We start from the raw sequence: 24,074 nt of genomic DNA on the forward strand, positions 1-24,074 counted from the left end.
TGCCTCTAGCCGCTGTCATTTACACCTACCAGTCCTCTACGCTCGTCTGACTCCTCCTCTTTTTTTTCTATGTCCTTGTTCTCCTGATCTCTGTCCTCTCCATCTGTGAGCATCTTTTTCTCTCTCATTTAGTATCATCTTCCTCTCTCTTTCTGCATCCTAATTGCGTTACAAAGATCTGTTGGCAGTTAAAGAAACATTATGTAATAGCACACGTATATTAAATTGGAAATATAATGTGGAGATCAAAAGTATAGTAGTGATTCGTCAATTAAATTTGGTAAACTATATAAATATTGTAATTGCTGAGCAGAAAGGATTTATCAATGACTGCCTTTTGTGATTGGTCTGGCCAGTCAAATGCTCGTTGACCACGACAACCTGATGAGTGTATCTCTCATTTTTTCAGAAGAACGCTCTGTTTCTAGCTGTTGTTGTTTTCTCTTGAGCAGTAACATCCATTTGTAGTTACCTTATTTTCAAAGGCGGAAAATATTCCGGTTATTTCCAAATCTGGGATTACTCGTTGTGCAGGCAGTCTGTATAATCACCGTTTTGAACCATAATAGTTTCAAGTGTCATTTGCAATTTGGGTTTTGGCTTCATCTTCTCCCTGTATGCCTCTCTTCTCCCTAATTCCCTCCTTTATTGTCCACTGAATCTTTTTCTGCGTGGTCTCAGTGCCACTGCCCCTGAATGCTGCTTTTATTGAAGAGATTCTGAGCTGCTGTTGCCACTAATGCTGCTGCCATATTGTACCCGAACCCCGCTGTGGCTGCTTCTAATGAGATTCTTTGTTTCTCCATCGCCGTGCTTTGCCTCCTCGTCTCCTCTTCTGCTCTGAATAGAGGAGTTGTCGCGGTTTAGCATCAAAGGAATAGGAGAGGCAATGAAAGCAGCAGAATCAGCAGGCGGTTTCTCTGTGTATCCCCTTCCTCAGTCACTCTCCTAGGATGTTTAAACCAATAACGTATATAAATGTGCACGTTTAAGGTATAGTATATTAAGCCATGACTGCGTGTGCTTATTTGTTTATATACACATATACACTGCATTGTTTCCCACACTTGAGCTGTTTTCACAGAGTCTGGAAAATCTGGAGAATCTGGGCACATTTAGCACACAGCAGTTTGTTAGGGATGTTTTCACAGGGCTGCTCATTTCCAGAAAAGGTTTTGTCAGTATTGAGATCAGAATTATCTCAATACTGACAATTGCTAGGAGAAGAAGCAGCTACTTTTGGGTGCTCCCTTATTTATAATGGGCTGCAACAGCAGGTAGCCGCACATATTTAATCTGGCAGATTTTTACTCTGGATGCTTTCCTTGATGCAATCCCAAAAGGGATTTGTGTCTCCTTTCAAAATCAAACTCGGGATCTTTCACTTTTCTGGCAAATGTGTAAACCACTACAATGTGGAGACACATTTAACATGATCTGCAATAAATACGGGTGTAAATTTTTATGTGGCCTAAAAGTGTGTCGTTGACATGAGGGCACCATGAGTGTATGTTCCGTAGCACGCATTACGATTTAGTAAAAAGGAAGCTAGTTCAGCAATGTTGAACAAGCACAATGCTTTGAAAATATGCAAGAAGACTGTTCCTTCTGTCATATTGTGCAGGCTGCTGAAGAGTTAGAAGGTTACGTTACTTTACTGTTAACCTGCTAAGCAGCTTTTATTTAAAATTTCCAGTGAAAACACTCCCTAGGGTACGTTTGTGTTTACATTAGACTTCTGCTGTGGTACTGTAAATACTGCTGTGTAACATCTGTTGCAGTGTAATGCTGCTGCTGGCACCTTGTGGTAATAGAGCTACACTTTGAATTAGGTAGTCTGTCATAAGTGATGGTAGGAATTTTCCCTTTATTTTGTTTGAAGTAATAAATGTGGTAGCCTGCAAGCCGGAGTAACAATAAAGCATTCAGTATTTTTTTTTTTTTCTGTGTCGTTACAACTTAACGAAAGAAAGAATATCTAGAAAAGTTCAAAGTTTTGAAGTGCATGTGCAAAATGGCTACAGACTTTAGTTGTGCAGGCAGCCTGGCCATTTTAATGGCTGGGACTAATTTAAGCATTCGGTTTTCAAAGAACAAACCCATCAATGATAATTTGATTAATGGACAATCCATTGGTTATTAGTTTGACTTCTGTCACTACTACCCACTGAACACGGGGCTTTATGTCTCCGTTCCCACCTGGCTCGCTGATGTAGCCCCCTTGTTAAACTGCTTCTCCAGTGAACTTTTTTTCACATGGACTGCAATTCCCCGTCCGTTTCTGTCTCAGACCTCTCATCTCTACTTGAGGAGCTTCCAAGAACCCAAGTCATCTTTTCCTTCTGTTCACCTCTGCATTTAACATGAACACTTGCATAACATCACCACTGAGCTCTCCTTGGTCTGTCACACCTACCATCTCATTAATGGATGTAATTAAGTCTGTACAGCCAGCCCCACACACACCTACTTGCACTGTACTTTTGAACCTGTATTGCTTTCACTTTGTTGACTCTTGCCATCACAATTGCTCAGAATAAACCTTTACAAAGAGCTCCGTGCCCCATCATTCAAAATAGGACTAGAGTAACTTGAAGGTAAATGCTGGTGATGATAAATACTTACAGAAACTACAGTCAACATTTCAAGCATCTGTTACATTTCTTCTGTCTCTCCTTAGTCAGGTGAGCAAGCCATTTTGGTGCCTTGGCAACTCGTAGAGCATGCATTGCATAGTCTGAGATTAGACCAGACTTTATCTAGCAACTCCCCTGACTTCATTAAATGCAGTCCTAATAGAGTTGATTGTCCCTTTTTAATATATTTGGTGCTACTAACTGAACAATCATCGTTCAGCTAATTGTATGAATATGGATTTTTTTTTTTTTTTTTTTAGCTAATGTATGTTCTTATGAAAACCAAAAATGCAACGCAATTAATAATGGGGCGATCCTCTAAAAGTAGTCCAAGCAGGCTCACTCCCAGCAAGTAGTCTCTTCTTTGTCTCCAGAATGTAGGAAATGATGAAAATGACTGTAGCCTGCCTCCGCCTGCATGGATATTGAGAGGATATAAATAGCTGGGCTAGTATGAGTGTGTGCTGAGACTGGAACCGCAGCACACAGAGCTCAAACAATAAGCCGTCACCACTACCCTTCCTCCCCTCTGCTTTCTCCAGTCCAGCAGCCTCCCAGAACTCAAAGGGGGAGGTGGAGAGGAGTAGGAGGAAGGGGGTATTCTCTCTCCCTCTTCCTTTCTTTCTTTCACTTCCTGTCTCTCTGCTTTTGTAATTTGTCATCAGCGGCAAGCTCAACCCTGTCACTTGTTACGTCAGAGAAGCAGACTGGACGGCTGCCTCCTGTCTTCCCACCTGTCTGTCAGTCAGTTGGCCTGTCTGACTGTAGAGTGAGAGGGTTCTGTGTCACGCTGCTCTATTTTTTATTGAGCCAGATAAAAATAGGGGTCGACGGATTAGATACACGCATGACTCCTTTAATCTTCTGCAAAGAAAGGATGGAGGGTTTTTTTGTTTTGTTTTGTCTTTTCTTCCTCAGTTCAGACTTTGACTAGTATTTACTGTAATAATTTCTTTTAGGTTTATGCAGGTTTTCTGGTAAAATCACAACTTGCTTATGTTTAAAATTTAATTTGAAATCTTAAAATAATTTAAGCTGCAGCTGCTAAGTTCATTTTATGATTATCCATGTATTGGGCACTATTTTTAAACTGGATAAATGTTTCTGAGACCACAAAATCGCCTCAGCCTACATCACTGCAACCGTCCGTCTGTCTCTGTTGCTGCTAAATCAGAAAGTCAAAATAGGAACAAGAATTTCTGTGGGACAGTTACAGCAGCACCTCGGCTAAAAAAAAGAAAAGGTGGTGGCGATGGCTAGAAATGTTTCATGTGGCAGATGGCAGAGGGAGCCACACAGTCATAATGACTGAGTAAGCCACAGTTTCTCTGAACTTCCTTCCCTCTCTCCTGCCGCTCTGTTCTTCTTGAGATTTCAGGGTTCTCTGCAAACACTTGGAGAGAACATGGCTTTCTCTTCTGACTTCAACCTGGTATAATCCGAGAACTGTCTTTCAAGACCAAAAAAGGAATAAGTGGAGATAAAACCCTACATGTATCGATCCAAATGTATACACCACGGAGCCCTGCTTCAAAAGCTGTCACAGATTTATTACTCTCTGTGAAGATTAAAAAATAAAGGTAGTTTTTGGAGCATGTGTAGTTCCAGGGACTTCTTCATTGTTAGCCAGCTGCACTGAAAGGTTAGCCATAGTGCTGAGGGTGTTTAAGTCAAGTGATCGACAACTTCAGTTGACGCTGCCCACTCTGTCCGATTTTGGTTTTGTTGTTTGTTTGATTTTTTTTTTTCTCCCCCTCTCGTTTTGACTGGTGTGCAGACTGGATGGTGCAATCAGATGGCAGAACTGGTGTCCAGAAAATGTGACCAGCGCTGTTTTATGCAATATTAAGGTGTGATTACGCCACAACCTCAAATAAGTTTCTTACCAAAGCATAACCAAGATTCTTACCATCCACCAGCATCTCAGCAATAAAAAAATTACTTTAGTCTTCTTCCATTGCATTTAATTTTGATTTAAACAATCTAGATGGTGTGAATTAGGATTAATACATGTAGTGTAAAGGAACAAATCAGGCAGATGTTTTTAAAGCTTATATCATGGAATCAGTTTATTTTCTGTAGCTCTTTTCCTCATTAACTTAAAAGCTTTAATAGCTCTGTAGAGCTTTTAGAAGGAAGACGAAGCAATTCTAAGCTGTGTTTACACTTTGCAACAAGCTACGCAACTGTTAAAACATACACCTGAGGTGTGTGTGTGTGTGTGTGTGTGTGTGTGTGTGTGTTTGGATGAAAAAACGTTTACAAGAAAGTCATTTCCTCCTTTGGGTTTTATGCAAACTTAAACATATGTTGTATATTTCAGTGAATTCATGCCTTCAACTTTTCCTGCGTTTTGCCTTGTGGACCGCTGCTGCTGCTTTCTGGTGTTGGCATGTGTCAACTAGGAGCAGGTTACACCTTGGAGAGATCGCCTGTCTCTTTTTAATTTTAGATTTTAACCAGTTTAACATGTAGTTTCATATAATGGTGATGAGTGACATGACACTTCCTGTGAAGAATTATCCAAATTAACTGTCCCTAATAGGTAGGGCTGCTCAATTAATCGAATTTTAATCACGATTACGATCTGGGCTTTCAACGATCATTAAAAATGACTGAGCCGATTATTAGCCCCTCCCTCATTTATCCGCGACACCTTAAAGGCCGGTCCGTGAAAATATTGTCGGCCATAAACCGGTCCGTGGCGCAAAAAAGGTTGGAGACCGCTGATTAAGAGGACCCGAGGGAAGCTCGGAAAGCTAAGCAGAAGTTATTTGGAGAGTGACTGCCGTTGGTTGAAAAGAGAGTTTAAAAAAAAAAAAACTTCAGTGGTGTTGCACACTATTTTATATTATTTTTTTTAAAGTCATTGTTAACCCTTTAAAGCCGGTCAGAGCAGCACGCTCCGTTTTGCGTAACTATTTTTAAATCCCTGTAGAACCTGAACCGTGTAAGCTAGCGCAATAATTTGTTTTGCATATGAAACCGGAGGAGTTGTACTTACATCTGATGCCATCAGCTTGTCCTCGGTCACGGTTTCGTTCCACATATAGCTTTGCCTGTTTGGCTGCTTCAGCCTATAAGTCGATCAGATCAAAGTACTTTATCATCAGTGTATATTGATATGGTATATTTTCAAATGTTTTTCTCTGTGAAAAATGCCATATGCTTGTCTTTGAGAGCTAACATGTTGAATGACCCACTAGCCACTACTTTTAGTCCACCTGAAAATCAGCTGAATTCACCCTCAGTTAAGCTTTTCGGTCTTTTTGAACACTGGTTTGGTTTTAGAATTGTGGAGAAATTATGTTGTATGGTGATTTTTTTTTTTTTTTGCCTCGCCCTTGCTCTGAACAGTCAAAGTCATGTGATCAGTGAAGCATGTGGAGCCTCGGTAGTGGCTGCTTGCTGTGCTGGACGACAGCTCATCCAGATGAAGGGCATGTGGACACTGAAGCCTATTAAATGTCTGGGGAAGCTGCTTGCATCTCTAGGCACATCATCTCTCTGCATTTCCACTAATTGGTGCCTACTTCCTGCTTCCTTGTGGGGAGTCTCTTGGCACATTGAATACACACACATCAGTGTAGTTGCAGATGCAGATACGAAGACAAATGCACACCACAAAGCCTGCCTGCTGCTATTTCTTCTTATGTCCATTTTAATCCCTCACCCTGTTTCTTTCAGTACAGCTTTGCACCAGTGTGCTGTTGATTTTGAAAATCAAAAGCTTATTAAAAAAACCCTGTACTTGTTTTTTTTTCAGACACTTGTCCTCTGATGGGATGACTCTGTTGCCAAATATTTCTGTTTAACTGTCATCCCGTTGGACTTGCTGTATGCTGTGATCTAATAACGACATTGTTTGGTTAGTTACTGCCCCTTCTTTTTATTCTTGTTTTTCTTTCTAAAAATTGGCTTTTAACATTTTCTGTGGGGTTGTATTTTTGAAACTCAATTCGAGTGCAAAGCTCACAGTTTGAACAGCCAGGCGGTCAGGAAGTGATGGATTAACTGTTCACTCTACAAAAGCTGTATTTTTTTAGTTTAAACTTATACTGTATATTTGCATACCCAGTAGGTCACATTTCCATATTTCCCTGCCTTTTTTTTTTTTTTTTTTTACACAATACAAATACAATACAAACTTTGTATTGTGTCTGAGTTGAGGTTCGATAGTCACAGCTGCACTACACGTACTGCCATAATTGTAATAACTCCATGTGCTAGAGATAAGACATTACTGTTGATACGTCATTGTTTAAAAATATACAGTCTGTTTATTTACTCTACACAAAATGAGGTTAGTAAATAGTGTTTATACATATATAAACTAATTTGTTCAGCAGCATATATTATTAAAAACACTACAATTTGGTTCAAGCCCAGGCACCACCAAACTGCTCTGTTGGGCTGTTAAGTCCAGGGCCTTAGCCCTTTTTGTTCCTTGGGTGCTGCATCATGGCTGTCTGTGCTCTGCTCTCTGCTTCTTCCTTCTCTTCTTGTTTCCATAACACTTTATCTGCTGTCAGTTAAATGCAGAATTTAATAGTTTGGTTGTTTTCTTTCTTTCTTTCTTTCTTTCTTTCTTTCTTTCTTTCTTTCTTTCTTTCTTTCTTTCTTTCTTTCTTTCTTTCTTTCTTTCTTTCTTTCTTTCTTTCTTTCTTTCTTTCTTTCTTTCTTTCTTTCTTTCTTTCTTTCTTTCTTTCTTCTGTCAGTAGTTTATCATCAACTCACTTTTAATTTTACAGTAAAACATGTAGTCTAATTTAGTTCAGCATTATATGTTTTTGGTTGTAAATGGAAGCGTAACAGGGTTTTGGGGTAGTGTGTAATGGCCTGCCTTTGTCTTCTTAATTTGTTGATCATACACATCTGTGCACAACTAGAAATAATTTTGAACCTGCAACCCAAGTTGGCTTATAACGCTGTGGCTTTTCTTCAAAACAGTCAGAGAACCCAAAATAGTCTGACGCATGAGCAGGCCACAACTCTGTTCCCCGCCACAAACCACCAGACTGCTAATTTTGTAGTTCAACCCTGTTTGTTGGTTTAGCAGTAGCTTACTAGTTATTAATGTTATTACAAGTTGGCTGGTTACAGCAGGCCAAAACGGCACTCATGGCACTGGGACATGTCCAAATGCTCCAGGTGGGCAAATGCCACCGTGTCCTGACTTTGACAAGAATGAACAATGCCTAATGTATGTTCACATTTGCAGTGTTTATTTACTACTACTGCTTCAGTGAATAATTCAAATTCACACAGTATTAGCTGCTGCAGTTACACGTTGCAGTTTACACGTAGATTTGTTCAGTCTTTTTTACGGAAACCAAAAGACCCACAACATTTTTTTTTTTGTGCACCAGCTCTTCCTTGTCTGCACCTCATTTCTGTTCTGTTCTTAATTGCCCCCATAGATGAGTTTTATTAGTTAATGTCACTAGATGCTTGGTAGGTCCAAGCATGCCAGCTGCATCAGTGTGTGGGTGAACATAAACATAGATCAAAAGCACACACTCACTGACAGCAACTAGTTTTTTGGTAGTTCTATAAGCTTTTAATTTTTTGAAGTTCGAAACAAACTGACAGTGTCTGCAGTTAATTTACCCAACATATATTCATGTGAGTAAGATGGGGTCTTTCAAGAAGTCATAAATGATGAATAATTTATTTGATTAATTGCCCCCTTTTAGTAAGACTACTAAGTAAAAAGCTGTTTTTGCAAAATATAGATTTTGTTTGGAGTCCTGCCAAAAGACGCAGAGTTTGCGCAGCGTCGAAAACTAGCAGTTCCCAAGAACCAACACACAGCTGGAATTTAAAACATGCAATGCACTGAAAACACTTTGTGTTGTGAATGGAGCTTTCTTGGCACCAGATTGAATAGCATTACCTGACTAACCAGTCTTGGAATTCTTTGGGAATGTTGTTTACAAGTTTTATGTATAATGCTCTTCTTTGTTGAGTGTGATGGGAGCTGTGGCATAATGCTGTCTAAGTAAATAAAATTTCCCTCAGGATAGTTATTGGCTGTTTAACAGACAGAAATCTAGGTCAAGCTAAGTTGCCACCCCCAAGTCAAAAAAAAAAAGAAGGGGAAAAAAAAGACTTTAATAAGTTCCTGTAGAAGCATTACTGTTAGATTGTAATCTGTGGATGGCCTTGGGCCTGCTGTGGACTTGAGCTTGCATAACCCAAGGCTTTGTCACAGTAATTTTAGAAATCAACAACAGCAATCTCAGTTAAACACCAGCCTTCTCTGGTGATTTCTGTTTAAGCTCTTATTTATCCAGGAAAACTGACATGGCAGCAATCAGTTGAACATTCTCATAGTTGCAGGCAAATGATAGGTGTCTAGTAAACCAGTGCTGCATTTCTTGGACTGAGTCAAATAATAAGAGCTGGACTAGAACCATAAGCTTAATAGAGGTGGGAATCACCATACATCCCACGATACGATATTATCACAATACTTAACGCACAATACGATATTATTGCAATTTTTTAAAATATTTTGCGATATTCAGATTCTGTACATAAAGGTAAACTTTATCAATATTCATTTTATCTAATAACAAAGTCTCACACTCAGTCTTTCTCTCATTTCAGTTTTATTGTTGACAAACTGAACGGTTTGTATTACAGTCTAGTCCAACTTAACTGAATGCAACCATCTGGTACAATTATAGCTATTCTGAACTATGCAATTTATGAAAACTATGCAGCCCATTCAGCAACTGAAGAATTTGAAAGTAAATTAAAACAAAATATAATTTTACATTAAATAAAAAAGTTTTAAACTTAATTAAAATAAAACATGTTTTAAATTAAAATAAGTAAACTGTCATGTTTATTGCTGCCAAAAAACAAGTTAAACACATTTGGACAGTGAAGGAATGTCAGGATTCTTGCTCAGAAAAAGGAGCTGCTCAACATGCTCTGAAGTCAGAGCATGTTCCAGTCCACAAAAACTTTTTTTGTAACAAAATATCGATTTCTGCTGTCCTTGTATCGATACATTATTAGCAAACAAAATATCACGATACTACACAGTATCGATTTTTTTCCCCCACCCCTAAAGCTTAATGGACAAGATTTTAGCTTGCGACCAAAGCAAAAATATGCTCTTGTAGCTTCCATGTTGGCACTGCCCAAAGAGGTTTTGGTCTTCCCCAAAAAGAAAATGACCAGGACTATATTTGTTTTTCAAGTTGGATATCAATTGTTCAAGCATAAAATATATTTTTGTTTATTAAATAATGAACAGTAACACAGACTCTGTATCTTAACTAAATGCCATCTAATTGTGCTTGCATACATACTTTTGCCTGGCCAGCTCATCCAAGAGACTCTATTGAATTCCCAGTACAGGATAGGCAATACACACAATCACTCCAATGTATCCTGGGTCTGCTATGGGATGTCCAGTAGGAAATGCCCAAAACACCCCACCTAGGAGGTCTTCAGGAGACATTGTTGTCAGATGCTTCAACATTGTCAGTTGGCTACTTTAGATGTTGTCTAATAGCAGTTCTACTCAGAGCCCCTTCTGAATGAGTGAACTGCTCACTATATTTCTAAAACCAAGCCAAGACACCTCTCAGAGGAATCTCATTTGTGCCCAGTTTTTTATATCCACTCTTTAGCCAAAGATCATAGCTATACAGTTTATATACATTTGGACAGGAACATTTTTGATTCTGTACATTATCAAAATAAATTTTAAATAAAACCACTCAGATGCAGTTGAAGTGCAGACGTTTAGCTTTAGTTCAGTGAGCTGAACAAAAAGATTGCATAAAAATATGAGAAACAAAATCATTTTTGAACACAATCCCATCAGGGGGCTATAATTAGAACAATTGGACAAATAAAATAACTGAAAATAAAATGTTAATTTTTTAAATACTTGGTTGAAAACTCTTTGCTGGCAATGACAGCCTGATGTCTTGAACTAATGGACATCACCAGATGCTGGGTTTCCTCCTTTTTAATGCTCTGTCAGGTCTTTACTGCAGCAGTTTGTTTGTGGTCTTTCTTTCTGATGTTTATTTTTAAACCAGTGAAATCATGCTTGGTTGGGTTAAAATCGGGTGACCTATTTCGCCATTCAAAAATATTCCACTTCTTTGCTTTAATAAACTCCCAGGTTGCTTTGGCTGTTGTTTTGGGTCATTGCCCATCTTTATTATAAAACTCCGCCCAATCAGTGTGACCGCACGTAGCTGATTTGATAAGACAATATGTCTCTGAACATGTCAGAATATCATCATTAAACACTAGTGTCTTCAGTGCCACTGGCCATGCACGCCCAAGCCATCACATTACCTCTGCTGTGCCTTACAGATGTGGTATTCTTTGGATCACAACTGATACAACTTAACTGATAATTAATGACATAACGTAGGAATTACCCACACCTGCCCATAAAATAGCCTTTGAGTCAATTGTCCAAATACTTTTGGTTCTTTAAAAAAAAAAATGGTGGCACATGTTAAGGAGCTCAAACTCCTAAAGCCTTCATCGGGTTTGAATGTGGATACCCTCAATTGAAAGCTGAGAGTCTACACATTATGTCCATGTCCATTAAATAACTCTAATTGAAATATCTTTCAGTAAATGGGTAAAAAAAAGAAAAAAAAGAAAAGAAAACTTGTGTCAGTGGTTAAATCAGTTCAAGTACCCTGAGGTTTTGCTCTCTGCAATCACTAAATAGTGATTTTAATCTTTTATATCTAGATGACACAAATTTCCCAGTATTCTAAGAACTGTGAATTCGAAAATGCACTTTAACTCCAACATTATTTTATGTCAGAATCAGTCTCTTGCATTTCACTTCTTATGAAATTATGCAATAGGAAAATTTCTATATTGGAACAAATTACAACTTCTTAAAGCAAATGAACCAAAAATGTGTTAAAATGAACCAATAACACAATTAGAGACCCTACGTCAGTGTTACATTTGTTTCAAAGGAAACATTTGTTAATTCTGTTTTGACATTTTTGGTCTTTTTCTCTCTCTTTTTTCTTTTTAATAAAATGAAGCAATAGATTATTTTGCAGTAACTGTCCTGTCCGCTGACGTGGGGGTGTATGAATCATCTTTTGTTACCGCTATCTCAGTTGTCTTTTTTTCAGAGCTGATTTGTGAAGTATAGACACCATATAATAAAAACCCAGTCCTGTCATAGTTTTTGATAGTTCTTTGTATCTGTGTTCTGTGGTGCGCTGAGCAACAGCTCTTCAGGAATCAGGTTGGGGGTGTATAGTACAGAAACAAGAGTTAACATCGCTGTATTCTCTGAGGTCATGGAAAATGCAGAAAGTTGTCTAAGAGCTTCGATGCACTGAAATATTAATGTGGTGAAACAAGATCATACAGGCATATTGTAGATGGGAGGCGAGCACTTAATTTCTTTAATCTACATCCACCAAAGTGCAGTAGGTTGCAGGAGCTGATATGAATCACAAAGGTTTAAAAAGAACAGGATGGCGCACACAATGCAGGTTAGAATACAAACGACACATAAAATAAAACCATAACATTATTACTGGCATCTGGCACAGCAGAGAGAAAAGCAGCGCTGCATCAAAGCCTACTGTTACATCACTTGGTGTGTTGCCATAACACTCAGCTCCTGTCACACAACAGAAGACAATTAGGAGGAGGGGCGTGGAGAAAGAAGTGATTTGCATTCATGTGTGGTACATGTGGTACTTGGGGGGGTTGTGAGCCTGAATTAAAAATGTACTCTTTGATGTGATATTTGAACAGCCATACACTTGAACCATTTCTCTTTACAAGATTTTGTTGTTTGTGCTTATTGCTCATCTGGCCAGGATCATGGTTCATATTTACATCAGGCTAAAGGAAAACTGAAGGTTCACATTCCTAGGCTAGTCTGTTATGGATAAACATTTTAAGCAAAAATAAAAGCAAGGAAAAAAAAAAAAGTAATATTCACCGGGAATTGTTTAACTCACTTAAACTTTAAATTTATAAATGTATTGTGTATACTGTCTTGCTAAATTAATTTAACACAAATTTCAAGTGTGTTTGGTTTTTGGTTTTGGATTGGCTTTCTCTGGTTCCACAGCACATGAACACATTGGCTTTTTATCCAGTCCACTCGATACAAGGGCACGCACCAGGTAGAATTTCTTGCACAAAGTAGTACTATGTTAATCAAAAATCCTGTTTCAGAGGAATCGAAGATGTTCCGTGTCTTGACATCTGATAAATCGTCACACTGTGCCAGAAATTGTAGCTGCTTACTCAAGCACACTTACCTATGTTTTTGTTTTTGTCTTGTTTTTAAATCGGATGCCATTGTCAGACTGAGCACAGTCTTGGGCTTTTACACAGATACTCAGCAAGAATACTGTACAGTATAATTGCACTCTCTGGACTGCCTTTCCCAGTATCAAACATGTATGTTGATGCAGGTATGTGTGTTAGAAATATATAGTCTGCTCTGTGGGACAAAGTGTTGGTGTTATTGCTCAAATGTTTTCAGTAGAAAATTGAATTGACAAAGACAGAGGCCCTTATTGAGGACCACTTGATGAACTTATGGAGAGTGATGTGATCAGTGAAATGTTGAAGCTCTTGAATAGCTTGCAGCTATTCCTCAGCGCTGGAGCAAGATAAGAATAGCACTCACTTGTCTCCTTTCCATTGACTAGCAAGTGTGGCTGCTCTGTTCCAGCAGGGTTGCTTTAGATGTAAAGAATGGTAAAGGGAAAAGAAGTACCCTCTGGGTTCACAGGAGCAGCCTGGCCTTGGATATATTTGGCTCTGTCAGTTTGCATACTGCTCTGCAGTGGTCTGCAATTAGGCTGTTTCCTGTTTCAACACAGGATATGGTAGGGCTGTGAAGCTTTGCTATAGATGCTCTTAGGGAGAATGCCAGGCTCTTTGAAGGAGATGCATCATATTCATGGATCTAAAATTACACAGAGCTCTGTTATTTCATAAGTTGGGGGAATCGCCTGCTTATGCTCAGTGAAATATAATCCAAGTGAAAGCTGTAGGTTGTTTTTCATCAAGTCCATCTACAATACATAGAACAAGTCACAGTCCAATTTGAAGGGTTTTTTGTTGTTGTTGTTGTTTTTCCCCCAGTACTGACCTCTTTTAAATTGATTTTATTTTAAAGTTAGGTTTAGACCATTTAAAATTAGTCTAAAGATCAGCAGTGTAGACATGTTCACATTGGTATCCAAATACAGCCCTTTCCTGCCTCCATAAGAACCACTGGAAACTGTTCGTCAGCAACTTCCTCCTACTTACGCTCCACCCTCCCTGTTTCAACTTGCTGTTTTCTGGACTGGACGGAAGTAAGATGCTTGAACGGAGCCTACCGTGAGAGACCTGCACCTAGTGTTACTTCTGCTTCATTATAACAACGCTGTGTTGTGTAAGACTTTGTGCAGTAGAAAATTAAAAAAGTAATCTTTTAAAATGCAATGTGGCAGTTAGGGCTGGGCCATATCATACCTTTCACGGTAATACCGGTATAATGTTCGGCAACGATAAGAAAATGAAATATCGCGATAGGATATGGGTAAAACGCACATGCACAGTGCCTTTGTTTTCATATGCACATGGTGGAAAAAGCATGGCGGAGAATGAGAAGGGCGAAAGCGGATCGTTGAATGAAACGGATGAATCAGAATTGGTTTTTAAAAATGCTGCAACTTCAGTGGTGTGGAACTGGTTTGGCCAGCACTATTTTTGGTAGAGCATGCTAGCGGGCCGTCGTTATTACAGTGTTTTTTGGAAAATACGGCACACTTAAAATCAATCCTTTGATTTTTCTGAAAATCGACAGTGCCCTTTATAATCCCGTGTGCCTTATGTATGAATTCTGGTTGTGTTTACTGACCTCGAAACGATTTTATGTGGTACACGGCACTCGAAAATCTGTCAAATCTTTTAGTACGACTTTGCTAAACTACGAACCCGCACAGCTTGATGGATTGTCGGAGCATTACGGCTATATTAGGCAGGAGCCTCGCAGAGTGATACATACTGTGCTTCAACATAATATTACCGTGTTGTGCGTGTATAACCTCTTTTTAAGTTCTGTGGATATTATACATGGTTATGCTGAGGATATGTCGGCCAATTTCAACTGGAAATGCCTTTTGGTTAAACTGTCAGCAAGGAATTTGCATTTGCACTGTTAAATTTTTATTTAACTTTAATGCACATAAAAAACACCTGCTCGTTTAAGTGAAAATACTTTGATCGTTTTTTGGGGGGTTTTTTGCACTAATAAAGTTGAGGAGTTGTAAAGTATTTTGTCTAGTGTCAATTATATTGTCAGTTATATCGTTATCGCAAATTTTCAAATGTATATCGTGATAAATATTTTTGGTCATATCGCCCTGCTCTAGTGGCAGTTAAGCACTTTAATAAAATGCTTTCTTTTTTTTAGACGGTAAGTAAACTTATGATTGCTACTGTGCAATGATTGCATTTGGTTATTGTCTTAAAGCGGCAGTGGGTTCTGGGTTTGAATTAACCGAAGCCTTTGTGTGTTGACTTTGCATGTCCTCTCCATGTTTGCAAGAGTTCTCCCCAGATACTCTGACTTCCTCCAACAGTCCAAAGGCATCCATGGGTTAGGTAAATTGGCATTTCTAAGTTGGTCAGACGTGAGCATGAGTGGTTGTCTGTTCATATTAACCCTGCGATGGATTGATGACCTGTCCAGTGTGTCCTGTTCTCTATAAGAGAATGGATAGATTGGCGTTTTACGTTATTTTAATCCTTTTTTTTTCTTTTTTTAAATTTAAATCACATTCGCCCTAATCTCTACTAACACTTTGTAGCAGACACCATCCACTAATCTGTCAGCCATGCTAGCTGTAGAGTGATCAGATCAGTGCTAGAGTTGTTGGAACTGTTTCATTTGGGCTGATTAACCAGCCAGTGAGATATGCTTGTGACTTGCTTTTGTGGCTGTTTGTGTTCTTATTGTTATGACATACACTGTGATCATTCAGCAGTTTTTATATAATACATTTGTTGTCTTTCTAATGCCTTTATCTTTATGTCTTACAGCTCTCATGGTACTAGCTGAACAGTGACCGCTACCTGCCTGAGGACACCTGCTGCCAAATTCCCTTCATCATGTCTGGGATCCATGTAAGTGAAGAACATATTGCTTTTTTCCACCTTTGCTTGCACACTTTTTGTGTCCACGTGTAATAGAATTAAAAATCCTCTTCCTCTCTATATTTCAAAGAATCTGTTTGAAATGAAAACTCAAGATTCTCTCATTAGCATGTTTTAGTTGTTCTGGATGGTTACAAAGTCTATAAAAGCTTTAGATCTAACTCTTTTCCCAGTTATGAATCTAATACATTTGTTTTGGGTATCTGCTGGTATCACCCCAATACCAGTTTTACATTAATACACTGTACACTCCTGAGGAAGAGACCTTTTTTTATTTTATGTATCGGGCATATCAGGTTTCAGTTAAAACTGCTTTCCTAACTTTATCCAATTTAATGAATTGGTATTTTTCTTTAGTAAATTTTAGGTGAATAAAAATGAGAAACAATGGTTGACCCCATTTATTTGCTCTACTCTCAGTTCAGTGCAGCGAGTCTTCACTGCGTACTACTGTCATTTATGATTGCCATAGTTTCTTTTTACCCTGCTCTCACTGAGTGCACCTGCGCTCACTCACACGTGCATCACATGTGGAGTGGAGCTGACAAGATAGATGAAGTGAAATAATATTAATCACGCTGACAAGAGCACATTATGTAACTGAGTGCAGTAAAGGCTTCCCAACAAGTCTTAAAGTGAACATAACGATGACACATCATAATCGTCTGAGCTTTTCTGTCACATCAAGCAGCTGGCCCACAGGTTACAGTTCAGTCAAAAAACTAATGTAACCACACAAAGAAAAGCTGCTAGCATAACATTGTGAAATACCACCAATACAGACATCTGATCTTCCAACAGCACTATTCTTACTTTAGATATAAATACATGTGCAACTCTTCCAAATAAGTTCCCGTGGTTTTGTTTACAAATCATTAAATTAATAATGCCTTTCTGTAAAGATAGAAAAGTTTCCTCACGTCTTCAGTTGCTGCATTACGTTTGCCCTCTGGAGGTTAATATGTCCAAGCAACAGTTGTCTGGTTTTGTTAATGTTGTTTAATGTGGATGACAAGCATCTCTCTCTCTAGATTAAGACAACACTGTAGCATACTCCTCCTTGATCTGCCAGAGGTTTCTTGATGCTGTGATCACAGCACTTTTTAAAACTTCAAGACTTTAACTTTTGTTTGATCCTTCTTCTATATTCTGTCTAATCGTAAACTGAAGCTTCCTATTAGCACAAAGCTGGAAGTTCAAATTGCACGTGTCTGAGTTATACTGACAACTACTTTTAACTTCTCTTTTTCTTGTCAATATTTAAATAGTAGAATTTTATTTAGGAAGATTAAGAATTGCATTTTGCTTAACGCTTTAAATATGTAACCATCTTGTGAAATATAATTGCATCAGATGAATGAAATCTAGCTGATTATGCTTTTTTGCACTTATTAGCTTTTTTTAATGTTTTCTCAATCAGTCCAAGTTGTAGCTAATAATAGTTTCATTATTCTAGATATTTAAGCATCAAAATTCAAAGCTTTGCAGAAGTATAAATGTAAAGTCCTCTGTAAAGATTGACAATGTAAGGATGGGGGTGGAGACTGTAGAGGTGGAGTAAGCAAATACAATAAACTGACTTGTATATCGCCCAAGAGGTGAATTCGAGGTGGATGATCTACATCCTCTTCTCGAGCGCTTCCCTCTTAGGAAACAACACAAGGAAAACATGCTGCTGTTAAAAATATATGAACGCAACTTGGTGTTAAATTTAGCCGTAGTTTTCTTCCCCAGCTGTTTTGTGTGTTGCATGAGGCTATGTCTTAAATTACTTAAGAGCCGCAAGGAAATTTCCCCCAATGACACATTAGGTCTAGCAGAGCCTCAGTTTAATAAAGTTATTTTCTTGATGTGACCACATGGAAATGAAGGCTATGGGAGATGCAATGGTTTTTGGGGGTTTTTCTGTGTCACGGCAGCCATCAAACTCGTAACGCTCTATTGACTGCGATAGACACATTCACAGCCTCCACTGCAAATAAAGCAGCTTGTTCAAGGGCTCTACTCGCTCACTCACACCTGCTGCTTTGTTCTCTGGCTTTGTCATTTCACGTTATTGAGGCATGATAGTGATCATACCGCTTTGCTGATCTAACAGTGCGAGCTGAATGCTCTGTTTTCCTTTCTTTTCTGTCATTTATATGTGATTCTTGCAGCTGTGGCTTTTAGACAAGTCAAGATTGATAGTGAGTGCAACTATATGGCAGAGCTTTAGCTGAGGTTCAAAGTCACTGCAGTGGAGTGAACAGGCAATAATTCTCACTGAAAGCACATTGTTTTGGGTACACACATACACAGGTATTTATTTTTTTCTCTCAGGGTTATTTTATCTCTAAGCAGGTACAGGTTTGGCAGGGCTATGCTGGGAATAAGCTGAGGTCAGCAGATTTAATAAACCTACTGTTTGTTATCTAGGAAGGAGATCTGCCTCATCCGGTTTTTGTTTTACAAGCATAAACAAAATTAACCCATGGAGTGGTAACTGAACTCTAAATGTCTGAAAATGGAAAAATATCAAGTTTGAAATGAGATTCTTGAATTTAAATGTCCTCCATGCTTGTTTGAGTAGCTTGAAACGGTCAACAACTCCCATCTCAACACTAGTTAAATTTATGCGATTAAATGGTGAAATTTCCTTTAAATTACACATTTAAATGCTTTTTAATGGTAGACATGTTTATCAAGCTGATGTCAATTGGCAATCTAAAAGAGAAATGTATTTAGAGAAGATCTGTTTTCATTTTTCATATATAATTTTTATATATGAAAGGCTGCAGTGAGGCCCAGTGTAATGTAAACATGGACTGATCATCCAAAGCTACTTTTGATTCCAAGAATTCAAATTTGGAGCTCGAAATGAGTGTCATAGGTCCCTTTTATTTCCTTTTAGCAGATCATCCAGAAAAATGCTTATTTGGATATCAAAGCAGAAAAACATTTTGGCTTTAGACACTTAGGTGTTATATAGGGTTTTATGCCCGTGATTCATGGGGAGGGTACTACCATTACACAAATAAAGTTGCTGCTTTATACAGTTACTGCTTCTATCTGATATGTTATTGCAGTCTTAACATTTTTGTCAAGATTCAAATAACTACCTTGGGGTGCATTATTTCTGCCTTTCAAGTGTGCAATATCGAGCACAGCTCAGCCCAGACAAATTATTGCTTACTATCTATGCCACACCTTTTGTTCATGCACAACATTTAACGTTTAATTTTTAGATTAATAAACTCTTTTAATGACTGAACAGTGGCTCAGTGTTTAGCACAGTAATCTCCCAAGTAGGGATGGGTATCGTTTAGGTTTTATCTGATACCGGTGCCAAATCGGTACTTTTGAAACGGTGCCGGTGCTCAAACGGTGCTCAAACCGGTGCTTAAAGAATGGAGAACACAAAATTGGTCCAAAAACCTCTCATGTTCAGCTGTTTTTTGTAAAAAGATAACAATGTTAGCCTTTTCTGCAGCTATGGGGCATATATGGTATCACTCTTGGCTGGAAGCAGTGCTTAAACAATGGAAAAAACACAAACTTTGTCCAAAAACCTCTCATGTTTAACTGTTTTCCACTTTTTCTTTGGTCATTTTAGCCTTTTTGGCCAGGGTGAAGGGAGTATCTGCCATCAAACAAGAAGACAGCCGCATGTAGCTATGATGATGTTTGCTAGTTCACCTTACATGCATTAATGTAATAACGTGGTTAGCCTACTCAACGTAAATTACACACGAACAACATTTAGCTACTCACGCAGAAAAGAACGGCTGCTGCTGCCATCATCATCAGTCATCATTTCTGCTACACTGGCAGGGCTAGGGGCCAGGACTCTCCTCTTCGTGTTTTTGGGGGATGTTGCATAACAGGCAACCCACCCGCAGTAGATGCGCTCGTGTGAGGTCTCACTTCTGGGCTTTTAAAAAAAACGCTATGCATCGCCAGGTGTTTCATCGGATTTGAGGTGTTACCTCCTTTGACAGTATCACAGTATCAGCTTAAAGCACTTGTTGCAGGCTGCTGAGTTTGCATATTTTGCTGTGAAGTACAGCCAGACTTTTGACCGCTTCGGCTTGGACATTTTTAATCTGTAGCTCTGCTCTAAAAGAACGTACGTACCTGGGCCCGCCTACTATTCTCGGAAACGTAAAATGATTGGCTAGAAGTGTATCACAGCTCAGGAAAAAAAAGCACCGAAATAAAGCACCGAAATGTGCGCTGCTTTTCGGTCTGGTTACTACCGTTTATGTCAGAACCGGTGCCATCATGGCACCGGACACCGGTACCCATCCCTACTCCCAAGTTTCCATGAAAGCTCCAGTTTCTCTAAACATGGGGAAGAAAATTACTTGCTAGGTTAATGTTCATACTTCCTGTACTGCACCAGGAAACTACTGCAAAAAGTGTTACTTACGATTTTATTTGTTGAGGCCTTATTGGATTTGAACAGATTTAACACGGTCCTGAAAGATTTGAAAAGGGAAAACAAACAACATAAGAAGAAGAGTAAACTCTCTAAAGAAACATTCAGAATAAGGACTGTAATGCTGGCAGGCTTTGGTTTTAATAAGTGGATCCTAGTCTCATAACACTGTGATTAGGACTTGTTCTCGCCCTCCCCAATTGCCTCTCCACCTCTAAACTCTTTTATTGTGTTCTGTAATTTGTTTCATTTAGCTCCTTATGAGTTACACCTCTAGATAATGTTGGTTCCTCTGTGTTTTCTATAATCTAGGTACCATGGTCGACTGGCACAGAGTGTGTAGCCAAGTATAACTTTCAGACTGCCAATGAACAGGACTTACCCTTCTGTAAAGGAGACGTACTGACCATCATCGGAGTCACCAGGGTAAGAAAACAAGTGCCTTGAATATGGTTGTTCTAACTAAACCCACAGAGCTGCCATCCTAGCAATTATTATTCAGTGAATAAGTTACTGTTTAAGCTGTTTCTGTTTCTTCATGGGTTTTCACAGTTAATAGGGTTGGGGTTTTTTTTGGATTGTTCACCAATGATTGGACTTGTAAAATGTTCTCTGTATGTTAAAAACAATATACAGATGTATGCAGAGATGTAAAAGGACATGGATTTGTCTTCATTCTTGAAATGTCAGCAACAGTACCTATAACAGGATTTGTGCAGTATTTCATGAGACAATCCTAGTTTTTTGTACTTTAAGTCAGAAGACAAGACAACCAAAAGTTTTGTCCCTAACAAAGTAGTTAGTTTATTCATTTGTATGACAAATGACAAGACAAATAAAGAGCTACATTTAAAAAAAAAAAAAAGTGTATCAGCTTTTAAAAAGGTGCAATGAACTTAATCCTATCAAACAGCTTTATTGCTTCAGTTGGTGGGTTTCCTTTTAGCTAGAGGCACTCGCTGGTTTCTGTTGATGCAACAGCTTGTGCCCACAAATATCTGATGGGGCTGAAGTGGATTTTGGCTTTTATTCTCTACTGTGTCTTTCTGTGTTGTGTTATCTCTAAGGTACAGAAGTGTTCCTTACCCACAAAATGACTTGGTATAAAAATGGTACCCCGCCTTAGTTATGGTATTTCAGCTGTGTTGTGGTGTGTTCGACTGTTTCAGGATCCAAACTGGTACAGAGCAAGGAACCAGGTGGGCAGAGAGGGCACCATCCCAGCTAACTATGTCCAGAAAAGGGAAGGCGTCAAGTCAGGAGGGAAACTCAGTCTTATGCCGTGAGTACTAGAATGGATAATCCCAGTTAAACTGTCATGTCTGTGTGTTTGTGGTGTTTTGCATTTATTTTTAAGACCATACAAACATTTTTTTAATGCAATGTAAGAGGATAAAATACTTTTTTTTTTTTTTTTTTTGTAGGATTGCAGAACTGTTTCATTCTGAAATAACATTTTAGTTGTTATAGCCCGATTCACTTTTGTCTCCTGCTGTGAGAGGGAGAAATTAGTCTTGACTTCAAAAGATGAAAATTCCCTGTCTTCTGTTGTCTGTGTCAGACACCCATAGAGGCTACAGCCAGCTGTGCACTAGATTTGAGTGACATTTCGGGCTCTTTGAAAATGCAGCTATTCAAAACGAGGAAAACATAACGAGAGGCATATTCAAATGAAAGGAGACAGGAAAGCCGAGCTGCTGCAACCGAGCTATGAGCTATAAGATGTTGAAAGCTGTGAGAGCTGCCAGACCATTTGTGTTTACTCTTGAGATGGTAATAAACAAGTCTTAAAACTTTGCAAAGCAGAAGAAAGTTCTTAATTTCAGTAGGAAGTACATGAATTGCAAGAAGAGAATGGTAAGTTGGACCTCAAAGTTGTGGTTTTTTGTAATGGGCATAGTTAAGTTAATTAAGTCAAAGATAAAGTACAGATTGTATTTCAGTTTCTCAGTGTTTCCAGTATTGGAAGTATCTAATTTTCTTTGACAGTAAGGAGTTATATACATAAGCTGCTCATTTATTTCCTTGTACCTTTCAAACCTCGTGCAGCAACAATGAACTCTTCTCGTGCTCCTAGAAGGAAATCATTAACACAATAAAGGTGTCAGCTGCGGATAGAAAGTGAAATGCAGTCTTGTCAGCATTGCATGTGTAGCTCAAACTATTCTTAATGATATGTTCTTAAAATGTTGGCAGGAAACATTTATATAGACTTTTGACCCTCTTTGTCTCCCTTCATCAACTGCTGCTGAAAGCGTTGACCTCTCTATTTGCCACCTCATACCGTCTGTTCACACCATTTTAAATTCGGTTACTGTGTCATTCAGCTCAGGCATGTTTTGTGTGTGATATTAGGAGGCCCGGTGGTGCAGTAACTTAAAATGAGCCTTGTGCAGCTACAAGGGATTTGTGTGCACACAACAACACTGATTATTAAAGGCTAACGTGGGGAACAGCTGTAATTAATCTGTAGCTCAGAATGAATTTAATGAAACTTGTTTTCAGCCATAACCAAATGTCCTTCTCAGAGTTGCTTTTCTAAAAGAAAGGAGGAAAGAAGAAGAGGGTGCTATGAAACTAACTCACTGCTCTTTGACTCCCAAATATTCAGCATGCTTTCACATCCTGACCTTCTGCTCTAATTGCTGCCTTTGAGATCACTGCATAGTTCAGTGTTTTAACTCAAGTCATCAGAAGTCGTTTCTCTGTATCCTGCAGGGACTTTTGGATTTTTTTATGAATCATCAGCAAATGTCTCGGAGAGGACCTCTCCCTCTCTTCTGGGTTACGTAAGGGTTCATCTGTGGTTTTCTGCTTTAACGTTCACCCGTATCGGTTGATACTCGGCTGTAGATACAGCGCTTGCCTCCTTTACTTGACTCTGCTCCATCTACTGCCCTCATGTGGCAGATATCTGACCCATGTAACCAAACCACCCTAAAGAAAGCTGGCGTATTCATCTGCGCTGTCCTACTCATTCCTTCCAAGTTGTGCTGAACATGTTGTTCACTTTTATTTCAATATGATGTCATTTCTGAAAACTGCGGTTAATTTCTGGAGACAAAGCAGCAAGTGTGTGTCTACCACTGGGCTTTGTGTTACTGGGGCCATCCACTCTTGGCGCCTGCTCTCGGATTATTGGGAGTTAAAGAGCTTCTCTCCATCGGAGAAGCTCCCTATTCTGATCTAATCAACTCGAGCCATGTTAAGCAGCTTTACCACAAGGGCCTCTGCTGTCTGAGGAGACCAAGTGGAGTGATTGAAGAGGAGGAGGGCGTGAAAGAGGCAGCCACAGGAAAGTGGGCTAAATCATTCATAGTTGTTAATTACCACCCATTGACCAGCCAGTGCCGATAAGGAGACTTTGTCCTTTGCAATTCTTGGTGGCTAATGTGACCTTTCATACAAATAGTGGCAGAAATCAGCAGGGTACATGGGATACCCCCCTGTGTTTATGCTTAATACCACAGATCAATAGCCATGAATGGAAGGAAATTCAGAATACTGAAATAGGGTGTTAGCTTTTGTTGTAGGAAACTGAAATGTATCTAACAAAGATTAAAAAACATTTACCATTTAAGCTCGACGGAGGATGCATTATCATTGAAAAGCAACAGCAGTGTGAAAAAATTCTGTTTTTGTAACAGATGATTGTAAAGATGGTGGTTGAGTAGATCAAAGTGTGTGATCTTGCTGTCTAATCCGTCCTTCAGTAGCATATAGATGCCTCCTATCAAGCCATATGGCGAGGTTGATGCTCGTTGTGTAACAGTTAGCTTCTAAATCAGGAAGCAAGCGTTTCTTTGTTGCCACAACCAACAGAATTGTGA

The 24,074-nt window shown here is 38.9% G+C and overlaps 1 protein-coding gene across 1 annotated transcript in view; it reads left to right on the forward strand.

Moving 5' to 3' along the window:
- The window catches only part of cskl (c-src tyrosine kinase-like), a 52,344-nt gene that overhangs the window by 14,294 nt on the left and 13,976 nt on the right, over positions 1-24,074 (forward strand). The window contains exons 2-4 of the mRNA XM_085362123.1: positions 15,714-15,797; positions 20,557-20,670; positions 21,414-21,526. Of these exons, the coding sequence (XP_085218249.1) occupies positions 15,783-15,797; positions 20,557-20,670; positions 21,414-21,526 (242 nt within the window). The 5' untranslated portion in view covers positions 15,714-15,782. The remainder of the gene's footprint in view (positions 1-15,713; positions 15,798-20,556; positions 20,671-21,413; positions 21,527-24,074) is intronic.

The sequence above is a fragment of the Diplotaxodon limnothrissa genome, linkage group LG1, assembly GCF_057381915.1.
Source record: "Diplotaxodon limnothrissa isolate DT_005_m linkage group LG1, D_limnothrissa_male_GT1.1, whole genome shotgun sequence".
In the NCBI taxonomy this organism is placed as follows: domain Eukaryota; kingdom Metazoa; phylum Chordata; class Actinopteri; order Cichliformes; family Cichlidae; genus Diplotaxodon; species Diplotaxodon limnothrissa.